We start from the raw sequence: 25,849 nt of genomic DNA, 5'->3' as shown, positions 1-25,849 counted from the left end.
GCCTAAAGTCACGGCGCCCCTTTTCCATGCAAGCCTACAGGCTACTCCACACAACACCATCTGACACTTCCAAGGCCTCCTGGGTCAGGACGAGATGGAGGGACCAGTGGAGGTCAGCAGAACCCTCCAGGCTGCACCTCTACATCAATGACCCTCTGGACGTCTCTGGTCAGGACTTGCCCTGGAAGCAGTGGACAACCCTCAACCGCCTAAGGACCGGCGTCGGACGCTATGGCGCCTCAATGAAGAGGTGGGGCCTCAGGGACAGTGCCTCATGTGAGTGTGGAGCCCCTGCACAGACTGTGGAACATATAATCACTAGTTGCCCCAAACACCGGCCAACGTATGGAGAACATGGTCTGATGGAACTGGACGATGAAACATTGGCCTGGCTTGCCTCAACGGAGCTGCAGGTCTAAAGACACACGCCAGAAGAAGAAGTACTGTTTAAGAGAAGGAGATCATAAAAAAAGATATATACGTTCGAGGGGGGAAAAACTGTACATTGGAGGGGGTTGGGTGGGTGGGGTTCCAGTTACGAATTGCAGCCACCCGTAGGTGCTCTTTGAGAGCGGTTTTGAAGGAGGGTAGGGATTCACATTATTTTTACGGCTGTGGGTAGAGCGTTCCACATTTTTGTGGCATAATTGCGAAACGTGTTTAGTCCCTTGGCCAGGCCCATTGCAAGTTGCTGTACTCTGTCGTCTACTCTAAGCCATCCTAGGTTGTCAAAATGTGAGGTGGGTTTTAGGAGTAAGGTCAAGCAGTAGTCTGACCAGTTTGTTTTGTGATGTTTGTAATCTAGTTTTTAGTACCTTTGAGGTACTTTGGTACCATGAGGTGCAAGCATAGTCGTAGTACCCTTGAATGAGTGCTCCTGTTAGAGTCTTCAGGGTATTCTTATTTACCAGAGAGGAGATCCGGTACAAGAATCTTGTTCGTTGGGCGGCTGGGTGGCGCAGCGGACATTGCGCTCGTCACCAACGCAAGAGACACCGGGTTGCGTGAACACTTTCGGCAACCAACATGTACTTCCGCGTTTCTCTGATTGGCCAGCGATCGGCCAGCCCACTACGCTCGTTTTCCCCCTACGCCGGTAACCAGAAAAGTCACGTGAAACACTGCAGACCACTGATTGGTCAGAAGAGAGACACGTCACTCGTTGGAGGCTCTCCACAAAAACAGAAAGCCGCCATCTTTAATGTCTCGCATAGGATTTCATTTGGAGCAGGAACAAGTGCAATAAACAAAAAAGGATACAGTCACTGTGTATTCTGCCTCATTTATTGATGAAACAAAACCGACATCAACACAATTTGCCACCGAGCGGAGAGTTTAGTCTCACAAAAAGATCGCTGACTTGTTAAGCTTGTTAGGTTAGGTGCTAATGTTGTGCTAGCGTTTTAGCATGGCTATCGTTAAGCTAAAACCAAAGATTTTTGCCCATCACCCCATTTTAAACAGCGTAAATACGACATTTCTCTCCGTTTTTAAAGCAATCAACTTATATACGCCAACTCCCCCACACCTTAGCTAGTATCCCTCAGTTTTTAACAACAATCCGACGGTCGCAACATAATCCCTCAGTTTTTAACAACAATCCGACGGTCGCAACATATTTAAAACACATAATATTCATCGCTAGTCATTACACGCCAAACCCTGCCGCTCTCGCAAGACGCTCGTATTTTCAAACCTCTTTGTCTAGTTTAGGGCCACGACATGACAATTCAACATTACTTTTACAGTTATACTGTTTATTAAAACACACACGTATTTAACAACGACCTCAAGTACTTCCTATTTAGCTCCTGTATCATAACACAAGCGTATTTGTATTTGTACACTCTGTAAACGAGCACCTGGGGGGAGCCTCATGCGCATGCGCGGCGTAGGGAACGAGCGTAGAGCGGCTGGTATTCACAAAGGAGAGCGCTGGCCAACGCTGGCCAACGCTGGCCAATCAGGGAAACGCAGAAGTACATGTTGTTTGCCCAAAGTGTTCACGCCACCGGGTCCAACTCCGGCTGTCGGCGTTGCCTCCGGCTTGGGCCAGCCATCATACTAACTCAATTGGCAGAGTTAGCGGGTGGAAGTCGATGGGTGGTAATCTGGATGTTGTGGACAGCGACTCCTACAGGTCTGTTGGGGACGCCTGCACAGCAGAGACAGGAAATGGCGGGGTAGTGTGAGCCTCCCACACGTTACACCTCGCCAATGAGAGTCCGCGCTGGCAGGTGAAAAGATGTGACAGGCTGCCTCCTTGTGTATCGGAGGGGACACATGATGCAAGGCTTCTATCCTCCCTACAACCGACCAGTGGGGGGCATATGCAAGCAACGTTCAAGACAGGGGAGGGGAGAATTGGCACAATGGAATTGGGATGGGAGAAAAATAAAAAAAAAATAGGAGAAAAAGTGGATAAAAAAAAGAATCTTGTTCGTTGGTTGACTTTTTTGATTACATTGGTTGCCATTTTGTCACAGGAAAGATTTGCCTCTAGGATGGAACCCATATGTAATTTCATCTTTCCTTGTGACAATATTGTCACCCACTGTAACAGAGAAGCCGTTGGCCTTGCTGAGTTTGTTAGAGAATGGAATCTGTTTTACCCAGGTGTAATGATAGTTTGTTATCAGCGAGCCAGTTGCAGATTCTGCCAAGTTCAGAGCTCACTGGGAGGGGGGGATAGTGTACCGTTTACCTCCACCATCTGTTCTCTCCCCTCCAGGTAGGATTGCATCCAGCTCATTGATGAACTATCAAAACCAATCGCTTTTAGTTTGTCAATCAGAATGGAGTGATTGACAGTGTCGAAAGACTTCTGGAGGTCCAGCATGACCATGCTGCAGTATTTGCCCGCGTCCACCTCTTGTTTGATGTGGTCATTCAAATACAGAAGGCATGTGTCAGTGGAGTGGGATGTTCTGAAGCCAGATTGGAATTCGTAGATTAGTTTTCTTTCCCCCAAGGTACTTTTCGACCTGTTCGTAGAAATTTTTTTCCATTACTTTTGAGATGGAGGTAAGAATAGAAACAGGGCGGTAGTCTGGGTCTAATTTGCTGCCTTTTTTGTGCAGGGGGGTCACTCGCAATTTTGAAGTCTTTGGGTACGTGTCCCTGTTTTATGGAGAGGTTTATTATGTGTGTGATGACTGGGGTGATGGCGGCTGCTGAGTCTCTTGGAGGGGATATTGTCGTGGCCAGTGGCCTTGTTAGGTTGGAGGGCGGCAGGGCGCTCAGTTTTTTTAGTACTTTATCTGTTGTTACCATTTCAAGTTTGAAGTCGTCTTTGCATACCCCTAGGTTTTTGTAGAAGGCTAGGATGTGTTCTACCCCAAAATTCCCTGAGTGGGAGGGTAGTTTATTAACCAGTGTTGTGGCTATGTTTGTAAAGAAAATGTTTAAGTAATTGGCCACATCCAGCTTGTCTGTGATGAGAGTGTTTTCTGTCTTTATGTTTGTGTTTGTAAATCTGGTTTTTAGTTTTATACTGCAGCCTAGTTCAATGGTTGTTGAGCCATTTCCAAAGTTCACTGGGTTTGTTTTACTTTTCCTCAGTTTTGTCATTGATGACATTTTTTGTGTGCATATTTGATCATGGTGTTTACATCGTTTCTTAGTCTGTTTCTTTGCTGTTTAAGTTCATCCACATGGGCTTGGAGATTACTGATTGAGCTTTTGGCAAGCTTTGACTGACTTTTATGAAGTTCAGAGCATTTTTTGTCTCTGGTTTTCATAGCGGTCAGTATTTATGCGTGCATCCATGGCTCAGCACGATTTTAACCCTGGTGGTTCTTAGGGGGGCCATGTTAATGCTACCACACTGCACTGCAACCCTGTCATAACGCTACCACAATGCACTGTCTGCAATCCTGTCAAAATGCTCCCACAATGCACTGCAACCCTGTCATAACGCTACCACAATGCACTGTCTGCAACCCTGTCATAATGCTCCCACAATGCACTGCAACCCTGTCATAACACTACCATATTGCACTGTAACCCTGTCATAACGCTACCACAATGCACTGTCTGCAACCCTGTCATAATGCTCCCACAATGCACTGCAACCCTGTCATAACACTACCATATTGCACTGTAACCCTGTCATAACGCTACCACAATGCACTGTCTGCAACCCTGTCATAATGCTCCCACAATGCACTGCAACCCTGTCATGATAGGCTTGTTCGAGATGGGATAGGCGGACGCAGATCTGCGCAGGTTTTACTATGAGGCTTGTTCAAGATGGATTTCGGTTTGCCTCGACTAGTAGACGAGAGTAGCCGAGTGAAGCCGGGGGAGGAGTTAAGAGGGCGGACACTGCCGATTTCACGAGAGCCTCTCGCCTAGTCTCGCGCGGCAGATACGCTTTCACGTCACCACACACACATTACACACCTGTCCAGCTCATTATAATGCGATGGCCGTGTGCAAAATTAGATCAGATTCAAATGTACAGCACACCATATACTGCTACAGTGGAATATACTATTCATATACCATAATGTATACCATCTTGTTGCGCGCTCCTGGCCGCACGCTAATAAACAACTTGTGACAAATAACTCTTGACTTGACTTGACCACCAGCCTCTCTCTCTTAAGGCATTCACTGGGTTAATTAATCTAAATGTTATATTGTAACTGTCTAGTTATTGATTGATTGAAAACTTTATTAACAGATTGCAGAATGGGTACAGTACACAGTACAGCTCAATACATACAATTGTTAAGGGAATGCAGACCCCAGAGAAAGACTTTCGTCTTGTTTACATCAGGGTCCCCCATTTTCAATTCATCGTAACATATGACATACAGATAGACAACTGGGTTAATCTAAATGTTACATTGTACAGTAAGTGGGGAGTGTAAACAAGTTGAACGCTGGCTATGTTGTGAAATGTGAATAAACCGTGAAGTCACGCGAAATAACGTTATACGCGACGCTATACAAACCAATTACATAATCCTATCCAACATGTGTAAAGGCACACACAACATATTCCAGTTAACGGTATATTTTTTTAATGATTCGTTATGGCGTAATCAATACTTCCATGCGTATAAATTGCGTTCAGCCTCTCTCTCTGTTGCTTGCTTATCATTAAGGAAGACGCCTCCTGGCTAGAGGAGCTTGTCTCGGCTCATGCGGGGGGCCAATCAGAGAGGGGCTTCGCTCAACCAATCAGAGAGGGGTCTGCAGAAATGGGAGGAGTCTGCAAAAATGGAGTTCAACCAATCAGAGAGGGGTCTGCAGAAATGCGGCTACGAATTGTAGAGACGCCTCTCGTCTACTAGTCGAGGCAAACCCAAATCCATCTTGAACAAGCCTAATGCTCCCACAATGCACTGCAACCCCTGTCACTGCAACACTACCACAATGCACTGCAACCCTGCCGCAATGCTCCCACAATGCACTGCAACCCCTGCCCCTATTATGTTCAGTGTAATCTAGCTCATAGACATTGATTAGCAGCATACACTGCTAGGTTTGACTATCAGAGAGTAGCCCGTACAGACAGTCTGTGTGCCACACTGCAAGATAATCTGAGTAGGCCTAAAGAGAACTAAAAGGTCATTATCCTCTCCAAAATAACAGAACAGTAGGTTGCCGAATCTGCAAGAGCTATAGGCTGGATTAACAGTGGCTTGTTCTGCAGTTGGATAAAAATGTCTTGTAAAAGGCAACACTTACTATCTCCAGACAGATTAGAGCTCCAGAATAGGTCCTCAGTATTTCCAGTCCCAACGGGAGAGAGATAGTGGGCGCCGGGAAATCGGTCACAGCGGGATTTATGTCTGGCTCCGACATCTCTCTTTCACTCTCCCTCTCTGTTACTCCCTCTTCACTCTCTCCCTCTTTCACTCTCCCTCTCTGTTACTCCCTCTTCACTCTCTCCCTCTCTCCTCTCCCTCTGAGCTCTGAAAGACACAGAGAGGGCTCAGCGCAACAAAGAACAGGAGCGATCGCTCGACCAGGCAAATTCCTCTGGAGTCATGTGTTCCGGGAACAGGTCGGACAGGTGCAGTGGCCACTCCCTAGAAACGCTCTCTCTGTGACTGTCTCTGAGCTTTATCAGACCCGGGAGCAGTTATCTGTGTGTTAGATTACGTAGCGAAGCCCGCGGCGCTGGAATGGGGGTTTACCGAATGTAGACAAATTTGTTAGAATAGAGTCCCTGCCCACATTCAAAACCGCTGTATGACAACTATTAAAGAAACTTGAGCTCTTAAAGAGCACCTACGGGAGGCTGCCATTCGAAACTGGCCACCGTAAATGCCCAAAACCCCCACCACCTCCTAATAGACAGTCTCCTCCCCACCGCATGTATATATTCCCTCCCCGCCGTATGTATATTTCCCTCCCACCCACCCACCCACCCCCTCCTAATGTACAGTCCCCTCCCCATCATATGTATATACTCTGTCAGGATCTAGGGGTAACAGTACTGTATATTTGAATACCGCCTATGTCACAAATGTATCAGTACTAAATACCTATATGTCCCTATGCCATAAATGTCATGTATGTTGTGTATGTCATAAATGTCTATATGAATTGAAAATGGGGGACCCTGATGGAAACAAGACAAACGTCTTTCTCTGGTCTGCATCCCCTTAACAATTGTATGTATTGAGCCGTACTGTATTGTACCCATTCTGCAATCTGTTAAATAAAGTTTTCATTCATTCATTCATTCTCTACGCTATTGATTTCCTCCTCGCTGTCAGAAGGGAGGAGGGGGCACGACATGTAGGTTAAGTAACAATGGTGCTGTTTACTGATTAACTGTGGCAGTGTAGCGAGTGGGGATTTAAAATCAAACACTGGCGTTGACTCCTAGAGGAGATTCCAAGGTGAGAGACGGGCGCAGGAAAGACAGCGATTCCCAAATGCTATTCGCACGCAGTCCAAGCAGTGAGTTTGCACACCTGCAATGCACCTGTACTGTTTATTAATAACCTGAACTCCATATATGTACACATCACAGAAAACACCTGTGATCCCGAGACGAACATTGTGGAGTGAAATTGGGTATTTCACAAGACCGACTTCCTGTTGCTCCGCCGGTGTTAATGTTTAGCTGAAATGAGCGTAAGGTGAACTAATGTTTACTTAACCTCACAAAGGACACTCGGAGTGTTTACATTCTGTTAGATATGGTGGCACTGGAGTCAGACTCAATGGTAACTAAGTGGACTGGACAAGTACAGTATGTCTCATAACTCCCTCATCAATACATATATCGACATGATAACATTGATCTAGGCACTACTGCTGTGGTTCTCAAAATGGAGTCTGGGTACCCCTAATGGTCCGTAGGGGGGAGGGGGGACATTACAAGGGACACTAACCTGTCTCTAGATCAGGAGACATCCACAAATGTGTGATACTTAAGTACATTCAATAGAAAATACGTCTCTACTTTTCCTTAAGTAGAATGTGAATGGAGGACTTTTGCTTTGACCAGAGTAGCCTACTCCTTTATCTTACTTAAGTAAAGGAACTGTGTACTACTTCTTCCACCACTGCATATCATACACAACTACACTCCACCAGTTACAAAAAACAATTGCCTTCTGCTGTCCTGCTCTACTCCACACATCAGCCGTTGAAGATCCTAGACACACAGTACTGACATGTCTCATAATAGTCTTTATCGTAAAGAATGTCAACGAGGAGTAAGGTATGGAGCGGGAGTTCAAAGTTCAGGTAAGAACACACGGTAGACAGTGGTGACGGCAGCGGCGTCGTTTCAGTAAAAGGCAAGGTATGGCGAGGAGGGAGGGGGGGGGGGGGCGGGGGGGGGGGTTTCCCCCACTTGGTTGATTTTTTTTGTCAAATTAGTTGTGCAATAATTCAGTTATATGACATTTAGGTATGACACAGGACTACACAAGCATTTTTAGTATAGAAATGTGTCAACAGACTAAAGCAGCTGAACCACAATATTTTGCATACGAATTATGCAGAATGTAATATCATAACTGTCTATTACTTTTCTTGCAATTGAGCCAATTTTCCTTAAGTACGGTTTTGAGGTGTGTTCAACAGAATGTAGTATCAAAAACACATTCACAAAAAGTATGGGTTACTGAATGCTGAACTGCACTGTTATAATCACTAAGCCAGACCTTACCTGTGTCCCTGTATCACTTGTCTCTGCTGCCCTTTGATTAAAAAACGTCCCTATGTCCATTTTCCTTTTTTTTTGGGGCATATTTCAGTTAGTCACAGTAAAAGTCACCTAGTAAAAGTGAGATAATTGACAATATCAAAACATGCTAGGGCTGTACCGAATAGTTCGAAGCTTCGTTCATAATGTTGACATTCGAATTCTAAATCAACATAAAAAATTGTAATACAAAAAAAAAAATTAATTATTTTTATTTTTACATTTTTATTTGCCAATGTATGGCAAGTGCCATACCTTGCCATACCAGAACGACGCCCCTGGGTGACGGTGGTGCAGTGGTTAACACCGTCGCCTCACAGCAAAAAGGTCCTGGGTTCAATTCCCACTTGGGGACCAGGTTGCCGGGTTGCCAGGTACCCAGGTGGGGTATCTCCCGGGCCTTTCTGTGTGGAGTTTGCATGTTCTCCCCCCGTGCTCACAAGGGTTTCCCCTCCAGAAAAAGATGGGTCAAGCACAGAGAGGACATTTCATTTTTTACCTTTATTTACCCAGGGTAGGTTCTCTGAGCACAGATGCTCTTTTTCAGCAACACCCTGCTTCACATTCACACATGAGTTCACACCTGGGAGCTGCCCAATACAACCACAGTCTGACACTGTTGACCACTAGGAGCTGCCCAATACAACCACAGTCTGACACTGTTGACCACTAGGAGCTGCCCAATACAACCACAGTCTGACACTGTTGACCACTAGGAGCTGCCCAGTACAACCACAGTCTGACACTGTTGACCACTAGGAGCTGCCCAGTACAACCACAGTCTGACACTGTTGACCACTAGGAGCTGCCCAATACAACCACAGTCTGACACTGTTGACCACTAGGAGCTGCCCAGTACAACCACAGTCTGACACTGTTGACCACTAGGAGCTGCCCAGTACAACCACAGTCTGACACTGTTGACCACTAATAATAATAATAATGGATTGGATTTATATATCGCTCTTCTCTGACTCAGAGCGCTTCACAGAGTCCATTATTCGTTCATACACAGTCATACCGGTGGTGGTAAGCTACAATTGCAGCCAGAGCTGCCCTGAGGCAGACTCACGGAAGCGTGGCGAATAATCATCGCCTACGGCCCCTCCGACCACCACCAACATTCATTCACATGCATACACATTCATACGAGGCAAGTAGGTTAAGTGTCTTGCCCAAGGACACAACGGCAATGGGATGGACATGGGCTTGAGCGGGATTCGAACCACCAACCCTTTGATCATTGGACGCCCCGCTCTACCCCTGAGCCATAGCCGCCCCACAATAGTGGTCACACCGTTGACCACTAGGAGCTGCCCAGTACAACCACAGTCTGACACTGTTGACCACTGAGCAACTGCACTGGAGCAGTTGGGGGTTAAGTGCCTTGCTCAAGGGCACTTCAGTGGTTGGCATTGAGGGACGGGAGAGAGTTATTCATTCACTTGCGCCCCCAGATTTTCTGCTTATCATTTTAAATCCAGTGCTTTCCAGAGATGTGCAGATCATTTTAAATGCAGTGCCTTCCAGAGATGTGCAGATCATTTTAAATCCAGTGCTTTCCAGAGATGTGCAGATCATTTTAAAGCCAGTGCTTTCCAGAGATGTGCAGATCATTTAAAATCCAGTGCCTTCCAGAGATGTGCTGATCCTTTTAAATCCAGAGTGTACGCCAGAGCAGTAGTAAATAATCATAAGCAGTAGTGCTGCATGGTCCAAAGGCCTCCTGCTCTCTCTTCTCCTACTGGCTGAGTGTGTGGTCCATCCAATTTTACATCGGAAATTGTAGTTTTTGTAGAGGACACCGGTAGCTTTGGATGAGCGTTGGCATTTTTCAGAACGACACTTCCCAAAAGCCTCTATGGGGTTTCAAGCTTCATACTTCTGTATGCATTTTTTTAATTAGTTTCAAAACGGTTGCACCCTGATAAAAAAAATAAAAAAAGCGACTGTACGTACAGTAGATTTCATTATCTGTTCTTATGCACGCCTGGTGATACTAAATCCAAATTGAACTCGGACATTTGAAATATAAGATTTGGCACAATCCATAAATGTGCGAATCGGCTATAATAAGGTAATTTATAAGCCTGCTATTCTATATTCTATAATAATATTTCAAATTGCATTGGTCCGGATGGGAGAATTCAGTACTGTATCTACAAAACCTTCTGTTTACTCGTCTTCCATTTATTAATTTCCTTAGATTTGTTGTACACATGATCTCAAGAAGGTACTGAACGAGATCAGTGGCAGTTTTTCATGTCTGGTCATTATTAGCATGGTGTTATTCACTGTCAAAGATGCATAGAAAAATCATAATTCTCCTTTGTTTCATCACAATTTAAGCAAGCCTAGTAATAGACACAATATTTCTGACACTGGGAATACATTCACTGAGGTCCATATATGTCCCTAGATACCAAGAATATGCAAATGGCCTTGTAGAATTGGAGCAATATTCCATTTACTTAGGTATGTATTTTAGGCGGATTTTCAGAAAATATGGCGCCGGGCTTAAGAGGTTAAACACTTTAACAATACACCATATTTTATCTATTTATTTAACATGCACCCAGAAAAGTGGCCATTTTAGTTTTGATTTTTGAGAACTGCATACATTTTTTTCAAAGCTTATATTTATACTTTATACTTTGGTATAAATTGGTATAAGCTGGAAAACAGAGCGTGTCCATAGCCTGAAGTATTATGTAGTACAGGTCCAAATTTCATAAAAATCCGTTCAGAAATGGGTGATTAACACATTCCCTGCCACGGTTATATCCATCAATATAGCCAGTCTGCCACCACTCTAAGCCTATGGAGATGTTCACCTTCTTTGCAGGGCTATAACTTTTTAAATTGTATTGCTAAATTGACATTACTATGGCCCATTCAACATCGATTATCTATCGTTCAGGATGTAGGAACGTTGTACTTTTTCATTCATAGATTCATACAAAAATACCTTCTAGAATTTAAGTATGTTTTTATCGTTTTCTGCAGTAATTCATAGAACGTGAGTTATAGGCATAAACGCATATATAGATCAAATCAAAATCAAATCAAATTTATTTATAGGGCCCGACAACACACGTTAATGTCCCCATGGGCCGTACAGGTCTTCTTTAAACAAGTCAAGAAGACAACATAACAATAAGTCAAGAACAGAACAAGAACACCATAGGGTCCAACATTTTTTTAGATGAATGCAAATAAATGAAAGAATGCAAGCACTCCCAGACATACCCCACGCGAAGGTAAGGAAAAACTCACTAAAACCTAACAATAGGGAAAAAAAAGCTCCACAGGCAATGTGGAGGAGAGAAACCTTAGAAGGGCCGTTCAAGGGGGGATCTCCCTTCTTAGATGTCGGTGATAGTAGTGTTGCAGACGGACAGTTGGTAAGCATGCACTCATGTGCGTGGTGAGACACAGATGAGTGCATGCAATAGCAACTGTACATTTTGAAAAATTAAAGATAGAGCTAATAGCGATAGCAACTGAACATTTTGAAAGATTAAAGATAGAGTTGATAGCGGATCTATTTGAGGCACAGGGGCGGCGCAAGAGGGTCACGTCCTCCCCGTCTTAGTCACGGGACATTCAACACTCCGGTCGTTGCTCAGGGACAGCCGGAGACAGGGGGAAGGGGGGTGGCGCAGAGAGGGTCGCGAACTCCCCGACATCATCGCGGGACATCCGGCACTCCGGTCACCACTACGAGACCTCCGAAGACAGGGGGGCACGCAGAGGGGGTCGCAATCTCCCGGCCTTCGTCACGGGACGTCCAACACTCCGGTCAACACTCCAGGACAGCAAGTCATAGGAAGACAGGGAGACGGGACAGGCGTTAGACAGCTCATGAGATTGTAGTAGGCGGACATAGCAATAGATACAAGTGGTAGGCATATATGTGAATGGAGTAGATATATGAAGTAAGCGTATTATGTGAATAGAATAGAAGTACTTAACCCAGCAATGAAACCGCGTTGACTGTTAATCTGTTAACAGTCTGTTAATCAGTTGACAGGACCACGGACAGACGGCGGTGAATAACTGATCCAATGCCTCGGAGGTGCATGTAGAGCAGTCACTACAAGCTTGGCCAAGACCCCGAGGCATCCATCACCTTGGTCAGCGCCAGGAGACGGGTACTCAGAGAGAAGGGGGAGGGAGGGGGGGGGGGGGGGGGGAGAGGGGGGGGGGGGGGGGGGAAGAGTTAGAGAGTTCCCATGTTTGTGGTGCTGCAAAGGAGCAGACATGTAGTACCCTGTAGTGCCATGTAGTACCCCGTAGTGCCATGTAGTACCCTATAGTACCCCATAGTGCCATGTAGTACCCCGTAGTATCCTGTAGTACCCTGTAGTGCCATGTAGTACCCTGTGGTGCCATGTAGAGCTATGTAAGCCATGTAGTACCCTGTAATGCCATGCAGTACCAAGTAGTACTCTGTGGTACCATGTAGTACCCTGTACCCTAACTAAACTACCCTATAGTAAACTACCCAGTGGTACCATGTAGTACCCTGTACCATAACTAAACTACACAGATTAATCTAAAGGTCAGTCCCCGACCAGGTGAGATCAAGGTAGGTTGAAGGAGAGAGAGAAAAGATGAGTCTTAAGCAGGGATTTAAAAGCTTCGACAGAGCAGGCGCCCCTGATGACGGCAGGTAATTTGTTCCACAGGTAGGGAGCGCGGTAGACAAAGGCTCTGTGGCCGGCGGATTTCTTTTTAACCCTAGGGGTCGATAGAAGCCCCGCATTTTGTGAGCGCAGAGCACGAGCGGGCGAGTATCGGGAGATGAGATCAGATAGATAGAGCGGTGCAAGCCCATTTAAAATTTTGTAGGTGAGGAGTAGCACTTTAAAGTCAGAGCGGGCTTGGATAGGAAGCCAATGTAGGGCGGACAGAACTGGTGTGATGTGATCAAATTTTCTAGTTCTAGTTAGTATCCGTGCAGCCGCATTTTGCACGAGTTGAAGATTTTTGATGCTTGAATTAGGTAAGCCTGAAAAAAGTGCATTACAGTAGTCCAGACGTGATGAGACAAAAGCATGAATCAGGGTTTCAGCATCAGCCAGAGTTAAAATGGGGCGTATTTTTGCGATATTACGAAGATGGAAGAATGCAATTTTGGTGACATTTTTTATATGTGCATTAAATGAGAGGGAGGAATCAAAAATGACTCAGAGGTTTTTTATGGTGGAGCTCTGGGATACATGACAGGTATCAAAGTTGAGGGAGATGTCCTGAAACAGGCCTCTGTGGTTTGGGGGGCCAACAATTAACATCTCAGTTTTATCTGCATTAAGGAGTAGAAAGTTTTGCGACATCCATTTTTTGACGGCAAGCAAGCAGGCCTCAAGGTTTTGTAGTTGGGAGGAATCATTTGGCTTAATAGGTATATATAATTGGGTGTCATCAGCGTAAAAATGAAAGTTTATGCCAAATTTGCGTATGATATCGCCGAGGGGTAGCATGTAAATCGAAAATAGCAAAGGGCCCAGGACAGAGCCTTGTGGGACACCACATTGCACTGGGAGGGTCTCAGATGTTAAATCATTATAGACCACGCAGTGTGTTCTATCAGTTAAATAGGATTTAAACCAAGCTAGTGCGAGACCCCGAATGCCAACATGGTTCTCAAGCCGACCTAGAAGAATCGAGTGATCGATAGTGTCAAAGGCTGCACTGAGATCAAGCAATAAGAGCACAGAGGTGAGGTTTGAGTCAAGAGAGAGCAGTAAGTCATTTGTGACTTTGGTAACCGCCGTTTCGGTGGAGTGTAAGGCTCTAAAGCCAGATTGAAATGATTCATTAAGATTATTGTTTGATAAATGGTCAGTAAGTTGCGTTGCGACGATCCGTTCTAACACTTTGGATAGGAATGGGAGATTGGAGATAGGTCTGTAATTTTTCAAGATTAGAGGGTCGAGGTTCGGTTTTTTAAGTAATGGTTTAATGACGGCTGATTTAAAGGCCAGGGGCACCACGCCAGTAGACAAAGAGGTGTTGAAGATATTGAGTAGGGCAGGGCCTAGAGTTGGGAAGAGTTTTTTGATGAGAGTTGCTGGGAGAGGGTCAAAATATAGATCATCAATTGCTGTTTATTCCCGATACACGCTATATAAAAAAATTCAACTGTATATGATCCTATACGTTATGCGTCATCATGCGCGGATGAAAGGGGGGGGGTCGTTTATAATTCTGTGATCGTCAGTAAATGCTTTATGTAGTATGGGTGATATATTGATCAGATCGGTTTGCAGTGAAATGAATGAACAATTGGGCTGAAAATAGAGTCAGCGTCCTCTTACCGTGCGTCAATGAGACTGGCGGTGAAAGATCCCAGGTATAGGACGTCGATCGCCTAGGTCCATTTCCGGTTTGTATGTCGCAATAAACGCCGAAATCATATAGATTATTAAGTTTATAAAGCGATCGATATGTACTATAGTGTCTGTCGGGAGCCTTGCGACAATATCTGACGGCCGGATGAATTTAATCGACGCACAGCAGCCATATCCTGTTTACCAGTGTAACTCGCCCGACCATGCACCAGGCGGCGGTATTGAGCCGTAGGGTCCAGCTTCAGCGCCGGAGGTGTATATATGAATTATGAATGCCATGGCGAAAAAATGAAATATTGATCTCAATATCGCTGTACAGCGTGGTCTGGTGGTAAAAGCATGGCGGGCAATACCGTTTTAAAGCGTTTCCGGTGGTGGATGTGTTAACACAATCCCGCCCGACCACGGAGATCTCCGTGTTTCGATTCCACCCATTGTGGACAGAAGCACGGATATATCCGTGGCAAGTTGTTTTGGCTTTTATTCCATTTTAATAACCTATTCAAGGTCGCCGAGCGGCACTGCAGATTTAACCTACTCTTTGAATTCGCCAACGTGCATTACCGGCCAGATCCTCTTAGGGGCGCTGTCGCGATAATGGAGTGTGCCCTGTGGCTGAACGGTGGACTATTTTTTTTTACTTTCAATGGAGTTTTCCGTTAGCTCGATTCTGGATCTGCAGCCTGTAGCTTGGATTACGTTTTGCATCGCAGATTTCACTATGCAATAAGGGGATTTATCTTCAGCCAAATGACATATCGATCTACCAGATGGCGATCGATAACGGGGAAATGCTCGGGGGATCCCACCGGCTCATGGTAAGATCTTTTTCACGTAAAGTACATCCCGATCGGGCCTTGTTTTGATAGCCATCCATCCGATCGGCCTATGTGGCTACTTAGACGAACGTGGTTATTGGTAATCAATAATAAGAAACGACGTCCCCCGCCCCCCCCCCCCCTTTCATGCATACATGTTTGAGGATCGTGCCGATCATATGCAGTTTGAGTTTTAACTGTAGCATCTGTATAACGGAAATCCCATTGGATATAACGTTATTAGCTATTAGCCCTTTATCTCGCCTCCCAGGAAATATACTAGACCAAATCCCGTATAACGCTTATATTCACGGCGCTATAAAATGAGAACGTATTGATGAACAAATTATTTCTTTAATCCATTTTGAAGGGACGGTTTATGGTCCCAATTGACAATGAGAATGGACAGATAGCAATACTATAAAGTATAGATTTAGCTCTACAAACAGCCCCACGTCTGTTTACATTTGCCGGTCCTCTAGAGATTTATTAGACGCATCCGAATGGCCCTGAATGTGTTAAGAGTGATTTTGGCAAACTGTACAAAATAAAAAAGTCCATTTCCTCATTGACGACAATGCATTCTGTGTGTTTTTCACTTCTGGTTTTCGCTCATACATTTTCACCTAGATCCCTGATTTGCACACCACCAGCTGGGATATCATTGGAAAGCGACACTCATTGGCTACAACCCTGTCCAATACTTTTCCCAATCGGCGAATGATTGACAGTTCTAGAGCCTTGGGAGTCCGGGGTGGTAATCTGACTCTGGCATGTACAAAGTCGCACACCTGACATATCGGCATGTAACTCGAGAACCGCTGATCGGATTCTGTCGAGTGAGGTGTCATTCGAACGGCAACAAATATGGCTTTAATTCTATAAATAATATATTGTATAAAAAATGGAGACCGAGCCGCTAGACGCTCGCAAAGTTCTGTGTGCCCGTACCTCATTTTTGCATTTTTCATTTTTTTAAAGTTAGCATTTTTGTACAGGTCTCACAAGTCTGTATTTTTACTTCATTGTACTTAGGTACTTCATAATTTCATTGTACTTAGGTTGTACTTTAGTTAGTATATTGTATATTTGTATAGTGTTGGGACTTATTCCTCTTTTACTTTTTTTTACTGTATGAAGCACATTCTCAGGAGGCTCATACAGAACCAAGCATTTCACTGTAATGTACATGTACTTTATACGTGACAAATACAAAACTAACTTGAACTTGATATTCATCTATATACTGTATCATATATACAACATTCGTCTAGAGCTGGGGAATTCTTAAGTCATAGGACTTGATTGTTGATTTCATTGATAAATCGAAAAGAAAAAATGTACACATGAAATTGTGGAGAAGGACCTCTTTAAATCTAGTGCTGACCAGAGATGTGCTTATCGTGCAGAAGGACCTCTTTAGATCTAGTGTTTACCAGAGATTTAGGAAATATCTCTTTCAACATGGAAAAAATAATACAAAGTGATTGTGGGACAGGAAATTGTGTCGAACCAGGTGGCTTCCATCTTTTACGCACTTGATTTAACTTGATTAATTATTTATTCATTATTAAAGATATTTTCATTTATTTATATTTATTTATAGTTTTACACATGTACATTTGCCTAGCGCTTTCCACAGCGCTATATTCCGCACCCTCTCCCACCTGGATGAGAGCAACACCCATGTGAGAATGCTGTTCATCGACTTTAGCTCAGCATTCACTGTCATCCCCTCCAAACTCATCTCCAAACTTGGTGACCTCATGGAAACCAAGGATCTCAACATTAACCCCTCTGTCTGCTACTGGTTTCTTGACTTCCTAACCAACAGACCCCAGTTTGTTAGGATAGACAATCTCACCTCCTCCACCCTGAACACCGGCGTCCGGCAAAAACACAAGACTACACTCCTGTACATGGCACCAACACCATTATCAAGTTTGCAGATGATACAATGGTGGTGGGCCTCCTCAAAAACAACGATGAGTCTACCTACAGGGAGGAGGTTCAGCACCTGGTGGCGTGGTACGCTGACAACAACCTGGCCCTCGACACCAAGAAAACCAAGGAGCTGGTCGTGGACTTCAAGAAGACCAGAGCCAGTGTGCAATGCCCCGTCCACATCAACGGGACAGAGGTCGAGCCTCCAGCTTCAAAGTCCTGGGAGTCCACATCTCTGACCTCTCTTGGACCCTCAACACCTCATCACTAGTCAAGAAGGCTCACAAGTATCTCTTCTTCCTGAGGATTCTGGTGAACATTACCGGTGCGCCATAAATGGTAAATGGTGCATTTATATAGCTCATTTATATAGCTCATTTATATAGTGCTTTACAGTTTTGTTCCTCACATTCACCCATTCACCCACATATTCATATACCGACGGCAGAGGAAACCATGCAAGGTGCCAACGTCAAGTGTCTTGCTCAAAGACACTTCGACATGCTGACCAGGAGGAGCGGGAATCGAACCGGGAACCTTCCAATTACCAGACGACTGCTCTAACTCCTGAGCAGTCATCAGGAGTATAAACGTAATCTAACCTTATAAATCTAACCTGCTCGCATGCTCACCTCCACCCGTCACTCCGACCACATCACCCCCATCCTCCACGATCTCCACTGGCTCCCCATCATATACAGGATTCACTTCAAAATTCTACTCATCACCTTCAAAGCACCTCAACAGCCTGGCCCCCTCCTACCTCTCTGACCTCCTTCCTCACCACACACCTACCCACTGCCTCAGGTCCGCAGATGCTAACCTCCTCCCACCCATCAGGACTAAGCTCCGGAACTGGGGCGACAGGGCCTTCGCTGCAGCTGCCCCCACCCTCTGGAATGCCCTGCCCAACCATATCCTTCATGCAGACACCCCCTCATCATTTAAAAAAAGCCCTAAAAAGCCACCTTTTTACCTGTGAGGGCTGGAAAGGACTGCATGCTGCCCAACAAGCTTTTCTACTTCACGCACCTGTGAGTGGTTGGTAATTAGCTCCTCGGGAGACTATTAATACAGCTGGTTACCTTCCACTCCTTGCCAGGTCGTCTCTACACTACCTCCTATGGCCGTTTCCTGGAGTGGGTCATCGTCTTCGCTCTCTAGACTTCCACGGGAGGATCCCTATGTTCCCACTTCAGATGTAGTGCCATTTAGTTGCTACCATCTACCGCCGCGTCTCTGGGGTGAGACGTTGTGCCATCTACTGCCCTACTCTCTCTCTCCGTGGGCCTCGTTCCTGGTGTGAGACATCGTCATCGCTCTCTATGCTTCAACGGGAGGATTCCTATGTTTTCACTCCTTTTTTCGTGGGTCCTGTTTGCTGAGTTGTCCGTCGGCAGTGTTCTGTGGTGTGAGGCATCGTCATCGCTCTCTATGCTTCCACGGGAGGATGCCTATGTTCTCACTCCTTTTTCATGGACCCCTGTTTGCTGTGTTGCCCGTCTGCAAATGTTCTGGCGAGTCTGAACAGGACCAGACTCAGAACTTTCATTTCATTCATGGACTCTAAAAGATTCACCTGTGTATTTTAAGTTCTCCCTTAAAGGGACAGTGCCGCTTTTTTGTTGTGAATAAATTATGCCCTTGTTTTGGCTAACTCTGATTACCTGTCTGTGTCGTGCAATTGGGGTCGCATTACAATCCCTAACATTACCCTTGCCTTCAGGCCTTGAACTCCTTCCTCTCTCACCTTTTGTATAATCTTACATTTTTTTCTACTAAAACTGTATTGTTTATTTTGCTCTGTAAAGTGTCTTTGAGCATTCGGAAAAGCACTATACAAAATGTATGTGTTATTATTATTATAGGAGGACAAAAAACACATTGCATTCTGACAACGATGTAGGCAGACAACTGTAGAAGGAGAAACGCCCAGGAGGGCGCTATAGAACAATAGGTTATGTATATAACCTAGTTATATGAGTACTGGCTGAGCGTCTTGCTCTTTCGCCATCGAGATATACCTCATCTCCAGTACCTACTGTACTTCATTGACGAAAACAAATGCACCCATGCACCTGACCAGGCCCCGCCCCAGTGTCCTCCTATAAGGGCACCAGGCGTGGTCATACTCGCCCTTCCTCTGGAAAAGTTTCCATCAGAACCCCCCCCCCAAGGGACCTCAGGGCACGCTAAGAGCAAGACGCTCAGCCAGTACTCATATAACTAGGTTATATACATAACCTATCGTTATATAGTCGTACTGGCGAATCGCGTTTTGCTCTTTCGCCATCGAGATATGGGGACAGAGCAGACGTGAGGACCGACAAATGCACCCCCTGAGGACCCGTAAGCCCACATCAGGGGGGAGGGGAGTCCCGTCACCCCCCCTTCCTAGTGAAGAGGGGGCGGCAGTCAACTCCACCCAAGTGCGAAAAAGAGGGAACTAGAAACCTCTAAACGCACAGCACAGGCGGGACCACGTGTGACACAACACCTTGTGGTCCACACCCACACATCCCTGCTAACCCACCGAAGGTGGGAAGCAGGGGAGGTTCCAGACCTCAGAACCGCCTGGGAGACAGAACCCCCGGTCATGTCCATGAGGTAAAACCTTACGAAGGGACCCGGGGAGGACCATGAGGCCGCAGCACAGATGTCCTCCACCGAGGCCCCTCCTAACAGGCCAGCCAACGTGTAGCAAAGGGCAATGCCCTCGCACAACCAATGGGACAGGCGCTGTTTCGACAGTGCCTTACCAGTGCGAGAGCCACCGCAACAGACAAAAAGTTGATCGGTAGCCCTGGGGCCCTGAGTACGGCTGAGGTAAATCCCCAAAGCCCGGACCGGACATGACAGGTGAAGGCTCGCCTCTAACTCACTAGCGTGAGGAGGCGAATGAAACGCCTGAACCATAATATCCCTGGAGCGAAAGAGCGAATCCGCCCATTTTTGCCCCCCTGTGCCCCAGTACAGTGTTTGGTCTAGTCGATACGCCCCTGCTACGGATTACCAGACGACTGCTCTACCTCCCGAGCCACTGTCGCCCCGTACTCATGAGACTAATGCCCCTGTAATATAAAGGGAGGCCAGGATCATTCAATATGGGATAATACCATATGAGATACATATGAATTGAATAAACTTACCGTTGCAGGCAACACCATGGGATCTTTAAGAACTTCATCATGAAGGACCTCCATTTAATTTTTTTTACCTTTTCAGTATCTCATGTAACTTCTTCTAAAGTAAGATTACCATTTAAACGTTTGTAATCTACCCATCCTGGTCCGTCATCCTCTCAAGTATATATTTGGTATTGTTTATGCTGCCCAGAGTAATCTCATCGAAAACTGAAATACTTTTCAAATGTTTTATTTCAGACCTTTATTTAAACTCGAAAGGCAACTGAGGTGTCCCCCGTTTACAGTCACATGGAGCTAAAACATACAGAGTTAAAACATACAGAGTTAAAACATACAGAGTTAAGCAAAACATACGGAGTTAAAACATACAGAGTTAAAACATACAGAGTTAAAACATACAGAGTTAAAACATACAGAGTTAAGCAAAACATACAGAGCTAAAACATACAGAGTTAAAACATACAGAGTTAAGCAAAACATACAGAGTTAAAACATACAAAGTTAAAACATACAAAGTTAAAACATACAGAGTTAAAACATACAGAGTTAAAACATACAGAGTTAAAACATACAAAGTTAAAACATACAGAGTTAAAACATACAGAGTTAAAACATATAAAAGTTAAAACATACAGAGTTAAAACATACAGAGTTAAAACATACAGAGTTAAAACATACAAAGTTAAAACATACAGAGTTAAAATATACAGAGTTAAGCAAAACATACAGAGTTAAGCAAAAAAAGGCATATACAGTCACAGGATATAATATAACAATAAGATAACAAAATAAAGTGAGGATAACAATCAATTAAAACACGTACAACTTGATTGACAAAGGTTGGCGATCAAGGTTTTAAACTTTGCAACAGAGGGGAGAATCTCAAGCTTTAAGGACTGTTGGAGTTCATTCCATGAGCTAGAGGGGCATCATAGCAAAATGCTGATTTACCAGCCAGTCACTAGAACAGGTTCCATAGGTTCCAAAATTCCATTCCAATAATGATGTAGTATAAGGGCTTGTGTCCATAGCGGATGTTTTATGAGTTGTCAGCTCCTTCCTGTCATTCATTTCTATGCTGGAGACGCGACAAGCGCGCTCCTTTTCCCAGCCCCGCGCCTCGCGTTTATGAGCTCTCGACGGCAGCGTTTTTGGGGCGGAGCGCTCTCAGCGCATAAAGTTGAAACTAGTTCAACTTTTGGAAAGGAGCGCGCTCATCAAGGTAATCAACATCGAGGAAGGGGTGGAGCCGCGGCAGTCGCGAGACCCAGGAAAACGCTCTGAGCTTCTTTTTTTTTTTTTTTTTTCAAAGCGGTCCGCCTTGAAAAAAACGTCTGCTATGGACACAAGCCCTAAGGAGGTAGCTTACCAATAATGATGTCGTATAAGGAGGTAGCTTACCAATAATGATGTCGTATAAGGAGGTAGCTTACCAATAATTATGTCGTATAAGGAGGTAGCTTATCAATAATGATGTAGTATAAGGAGGTAGCTTACCAATAAGGGCCTTAAAAATGAACAAATACCAGTGTTTTGTTGCGCCTCTCCATCAGTGAGGATTTTGGTACTTATGGAACCCGTTGTAGTGACTGGCTGGTCCTTAAGTATTGTTAGGTAATTATTAGGTATCATTAGGTAATCTTACTTCCATACTGTAGGTATTTAAAAGACTTAACATTTCTTAGGGCTCAACATTTCTTAGGGATTGATTTCACTCCAGAACTGCTGTGGATTGTTGCACTGAAGCTGTTCTAAATGACTCCAGTTCGATGTCTTCAGAAGGAGGAAGAGGAGGAGGAGGGGAGGAAGACGAGTGATGAACGTTGGCATAGACGGCGTTCTCCTGATTGGTCGAAAGGTTGAAACCCCTCCCACTGGGTCCAGCGACGTCGTCATACACAGCCTGCCAGAAGAGAACATGAATAGAGATGTTGGGTGAACTATCCCTTTAGTGTTCAGGGTCATCTTGAGAAGTGATAGAGATGTTGGGTGAACTATCCCTTTAGTGTTCAGGACCATCTTGAGAAGTGATAGAGATGTTGGGTGAACTATCCCTTTAGCGTTCAGGGTCATCTTGAGAAGTGATAGAGATGTTGGGTGAACTATCCCTTTAGTGTTCAGGGTCATCTTGAGAAGTGATAGAGATGTTGGGTGAACTATCCCTTTAGTGCTCAGGACCATCTTGAGAAGTGATAGAGATGTTGGGTGAACTATCCCTTTAGACTATTTTGTTTCCCACGACAGATTTAACTTAAATGCTTTTACTAAAAAGATACACAGACTGATGACATTAAAGCAAAATATAGTAGTAAGTTGATATTACTGTAACTGTATTACTGATCTTTTATATTACCTTTATATTCATCTGTGTTTAAACTATTGATTTTAACTGATGTAACTCAACATTGTTGAAATGAGGGCAACCTCAACTGATTTATCAGGTATAATATAAAGGTTTTTAATGAAAATCTACTAATGTAAGTAATGTCTGTCTGTCTGTCTGTCTGTCTGTCTGTCTGTCTGTCTGTCTGTCTGTCTGTCTGTCTGTCTGTCTGTCTGTCTGTCTGTCTGTCTGTCTGTCTGTCTGTCTGTCTGTCTGTCTGTCTGTCTGTCTGTCTGTCTGTCTGTCTGTCTGTCTGTCTGTCTGTCTGTCTGTCTGTATGTATGTCTGTCTGTCTCAGAGTAGATCCACTGATCATGTAGTCAGTCTGCTCTTTTTAAATGCAAAGCACGTGATAGACCTGCAGCAATACTAACTAATTCGCTTGATCACTCAAGGTTTGCGACTCTGCCCCTGGTGGTGGCTCACAGGCATGGCACTCTGTGTAAAACCAGTTCAATCTATGGGAGAAATGCTTCGTGTCTATAACATACTGGGTGTCCTTCCTTGTTCACCAGTACCCTGCTTCAACACACACACACCTCAGCTGCTTACATTGACTCACATTCACAGCTTGAAGCTGCCCGTGTCAAACAGTCCTCTACTGTCACTGAACTGTTGAGGCTTAAGTGCCTTGCTCAAGGGCACTTAAAAGGTGGGTATTGGGAGACAGGAGAGTGTTATTTATTCACTGGCTCCACTCAGAACTTTTCCTACCAGACAGGGGATTGAACTGGCGACTTCCCGGTCACAAGCCCACTCCTCTCTAACTACCGCTGCCCCCTGCTGGGACGTTGTTGAAGTTCTACTCACCTCTTCGTCCACAGAGTTCCTGTGTTTCCTCCTGTCAAATAAACACAACAGCAAAGTTACGGAAGAGAGAAATACAGTGGAGCTTTAGCTGCTGCTGACCTTACAGTTCATAGGGATGTACAGTAACTATGGCTCCTGTATTTGTAGTACAATATTGAGCTACTTGAACTTGGTTTGAGTTTGTGTTTTTACGCTACTATCTTCCAGAGGAAATATTGTACTTTTTACAACATGTTTATTAAAGGGATTTCCCACCACTGAATATATAACATATAATATATAACTTGTCTTTATTAAAAATGTCACCTCGTCCCTGATCCGCAAAGCACTCAATCATACATGACCCAGGTCCCCCTTCCTTCTTGTCGTAGGTATAGACTACCCATGTGGAGAAAGACCTTCCTTCTAGTCGTAGGTATAGACTACCCATGTGCAGAAAGACCTTCCTTCTAGTCGTAGGTATAGACTACCCATGTGCAGAAAGACCTTCCTTCTAGTCGTAGGTATAGACTACCCATGTGCAGAAAGACCTGTTTCAGCAAAAGCTTTGTTCCCATACAAGCTTTAAAGCGGACCGAGGGACGTTGCGCGACGGTTAGCAGTCAAGCTAAGTCGTGCACAGGTAGGGCCTGCGCTATCAGGCATTGATACTAGCATGAGTAATACTGCTCGTTGTCCCGTGAGACAACCGAGTGATGTATTGGCGCGAGGGGCAGGATATTTGGAAAAACATGGTCGTCATGACTCTTTTTTGGGTGTTTTTCCAACTATCCTAGAGCGCGCGGCTAATGCTAATGCTACAATGCTGGGACGCCGTTCCCTTGTTCCCCGCCGAGGGCTGTCTTACTAAAAGGTCTTCCCTCCTCTTAACCATTCATGCTGACGGTCAATCGGTGTCTAATGTTGGGGGTTTAACAGGGGCTTGTTTACCATTTACATGGGTGGATGGGCTGAGGCTCAGGGCAGGTGTGCTTTTTGTGAATCTATGAATTGAAAATGGGGGTCCCTGGTGTGGACAGGACTGGCGTTTTTTCTCTGGTCTGCAGGGCGCCAATAACGTCGTACAACGTGTTTCAAGGTCATGCTAATTCTGCCAAACCACGGCGTACGACGTTATTGATGTCATATTTAATTTTTTCGCCATGGTATTCATAATTCCCTCACCCAGCCTCGGCTGATACAGTGGGAGCCTGCACAACTCTGCAACGCTTCAAAACTGCCGCCTGGTGGATGATCGGCGAGTTACAACCGGAAATGGATCTCTGGTGATCTCCGTGCATCTGGCAAATGCGTTTGGCACTCACATATTGTTGCTGGACTCTAGACACACATCCGTGTATATGGATCGCTGCCATAACTCAATAATCGATATGATTTGAGCGTTTATTATTATTATACAAACCGGAAATGGATCTAGTAGATCGCCGTCAAATAAGTGGGATCCTTTTCCTCCAGTCTCATCGGCGAACGGTAAGAGGACAGTAACGATACTTTCAGCGTGTTTGTTTATTATTTTTAATGCAAACTGCTCTGATCAATATATCACCCATACTACATAAAGCATTTACTGACAATCACGGAATTATAAACGACCCCCCCCCCCCGTTCATCCGCGCATGATGAGTCATAACGTTTAGGATCATGTACAGTTGAAATTTTTAATATAGCGTGTATCGGCAACAAACGGCAGTTGATAATCTATATATGCGTTTATGCCTATAACTCACGTTCTAGGAATTACTGCAGAAAACGATAAAAACATATTTATATTCTAGACGGTATTTTCATATGAATGAAAAAGTATAACGTTCCTACATCCTGAACGATAGATAATCGATGTTGAATGGGCCATAGTAATGTCAATTTAGCAACACAATTTAAAAAGTTATAGCCCTGCAAAGAAGGTGAACATCTCCATAGGCTTAGAGTGGTGGCAGAGAGTGGTTGAGACGGGCAAACTCCGTGGCAGTTAATGTGTTAACAATTGTGTGTATGGGCTAGTCCATTCTGCAATATGTTAATAAATAGAGTTTTCGTTCATTTATTCATTATCATTCATTATTCATGGGTGCACACCACAGTGGAGGTTGTTGCATGCCTACTAGTGAGGCAGTGCTTCACTAGTAGTAGACTTTTGGTCTGCAGCCATCACTAGTGTTCCGTGCTTAGTGAAGCAGGTGGCATCAGTCCTTTGCCTCTGACATGGTGGA

General features: G+C 44.7%; 1 protein-coding gene across 4 annotated transcripts in view; it reads right to left on the bottom strand.

Moving 5' to 3' along the window:
- The window catches only part of mal2 (mal, T cell differentiation protein 2), a 33,110-nt gene extending 27,161 nt beyond the window's left edge, over positions 1-5,949 (bottom strand). For all 4 annotated transcript variants that reach the window (XR_014620809.1, XR_014620810.1, XR_014620811.1 and 1 more), the window contains exon 1: positions 5,701-5,949. Coding sequence is in view for 1 of the 4 variants with exons in the window: in XM_084336819.1 (XP_084192945.1) it covers positions 5,701-5,817 (117 nt within the window). In the remaining 3 variants the exon portion in view is untranslated. The remainder of the gene's footprint in view (positions 1-5,700) is intronic.
- Positions 5,950-25,849: the final 19,900 nt, after the last annotated feature.

The sequence above is a fragment of the Notolepis coatsorum genome (genome assembly GCF_963971535.1).
Source record: "Notolepis coatsorum genome assembly, chromosome: 19".
Classification (NCBI taxonomy): domain Eukaryota; kingdom Metazoa; phylum Chordata; class Actinopteri; order Aulopiformes; family Paralepididae; genus Notolepis; species Notolepis coatsorum.
The sequence above is the reverse complement of the archived record's forward strand: the minus strand, read 5'-3'. Positions and strand labels throughout refer to the sequence as shown.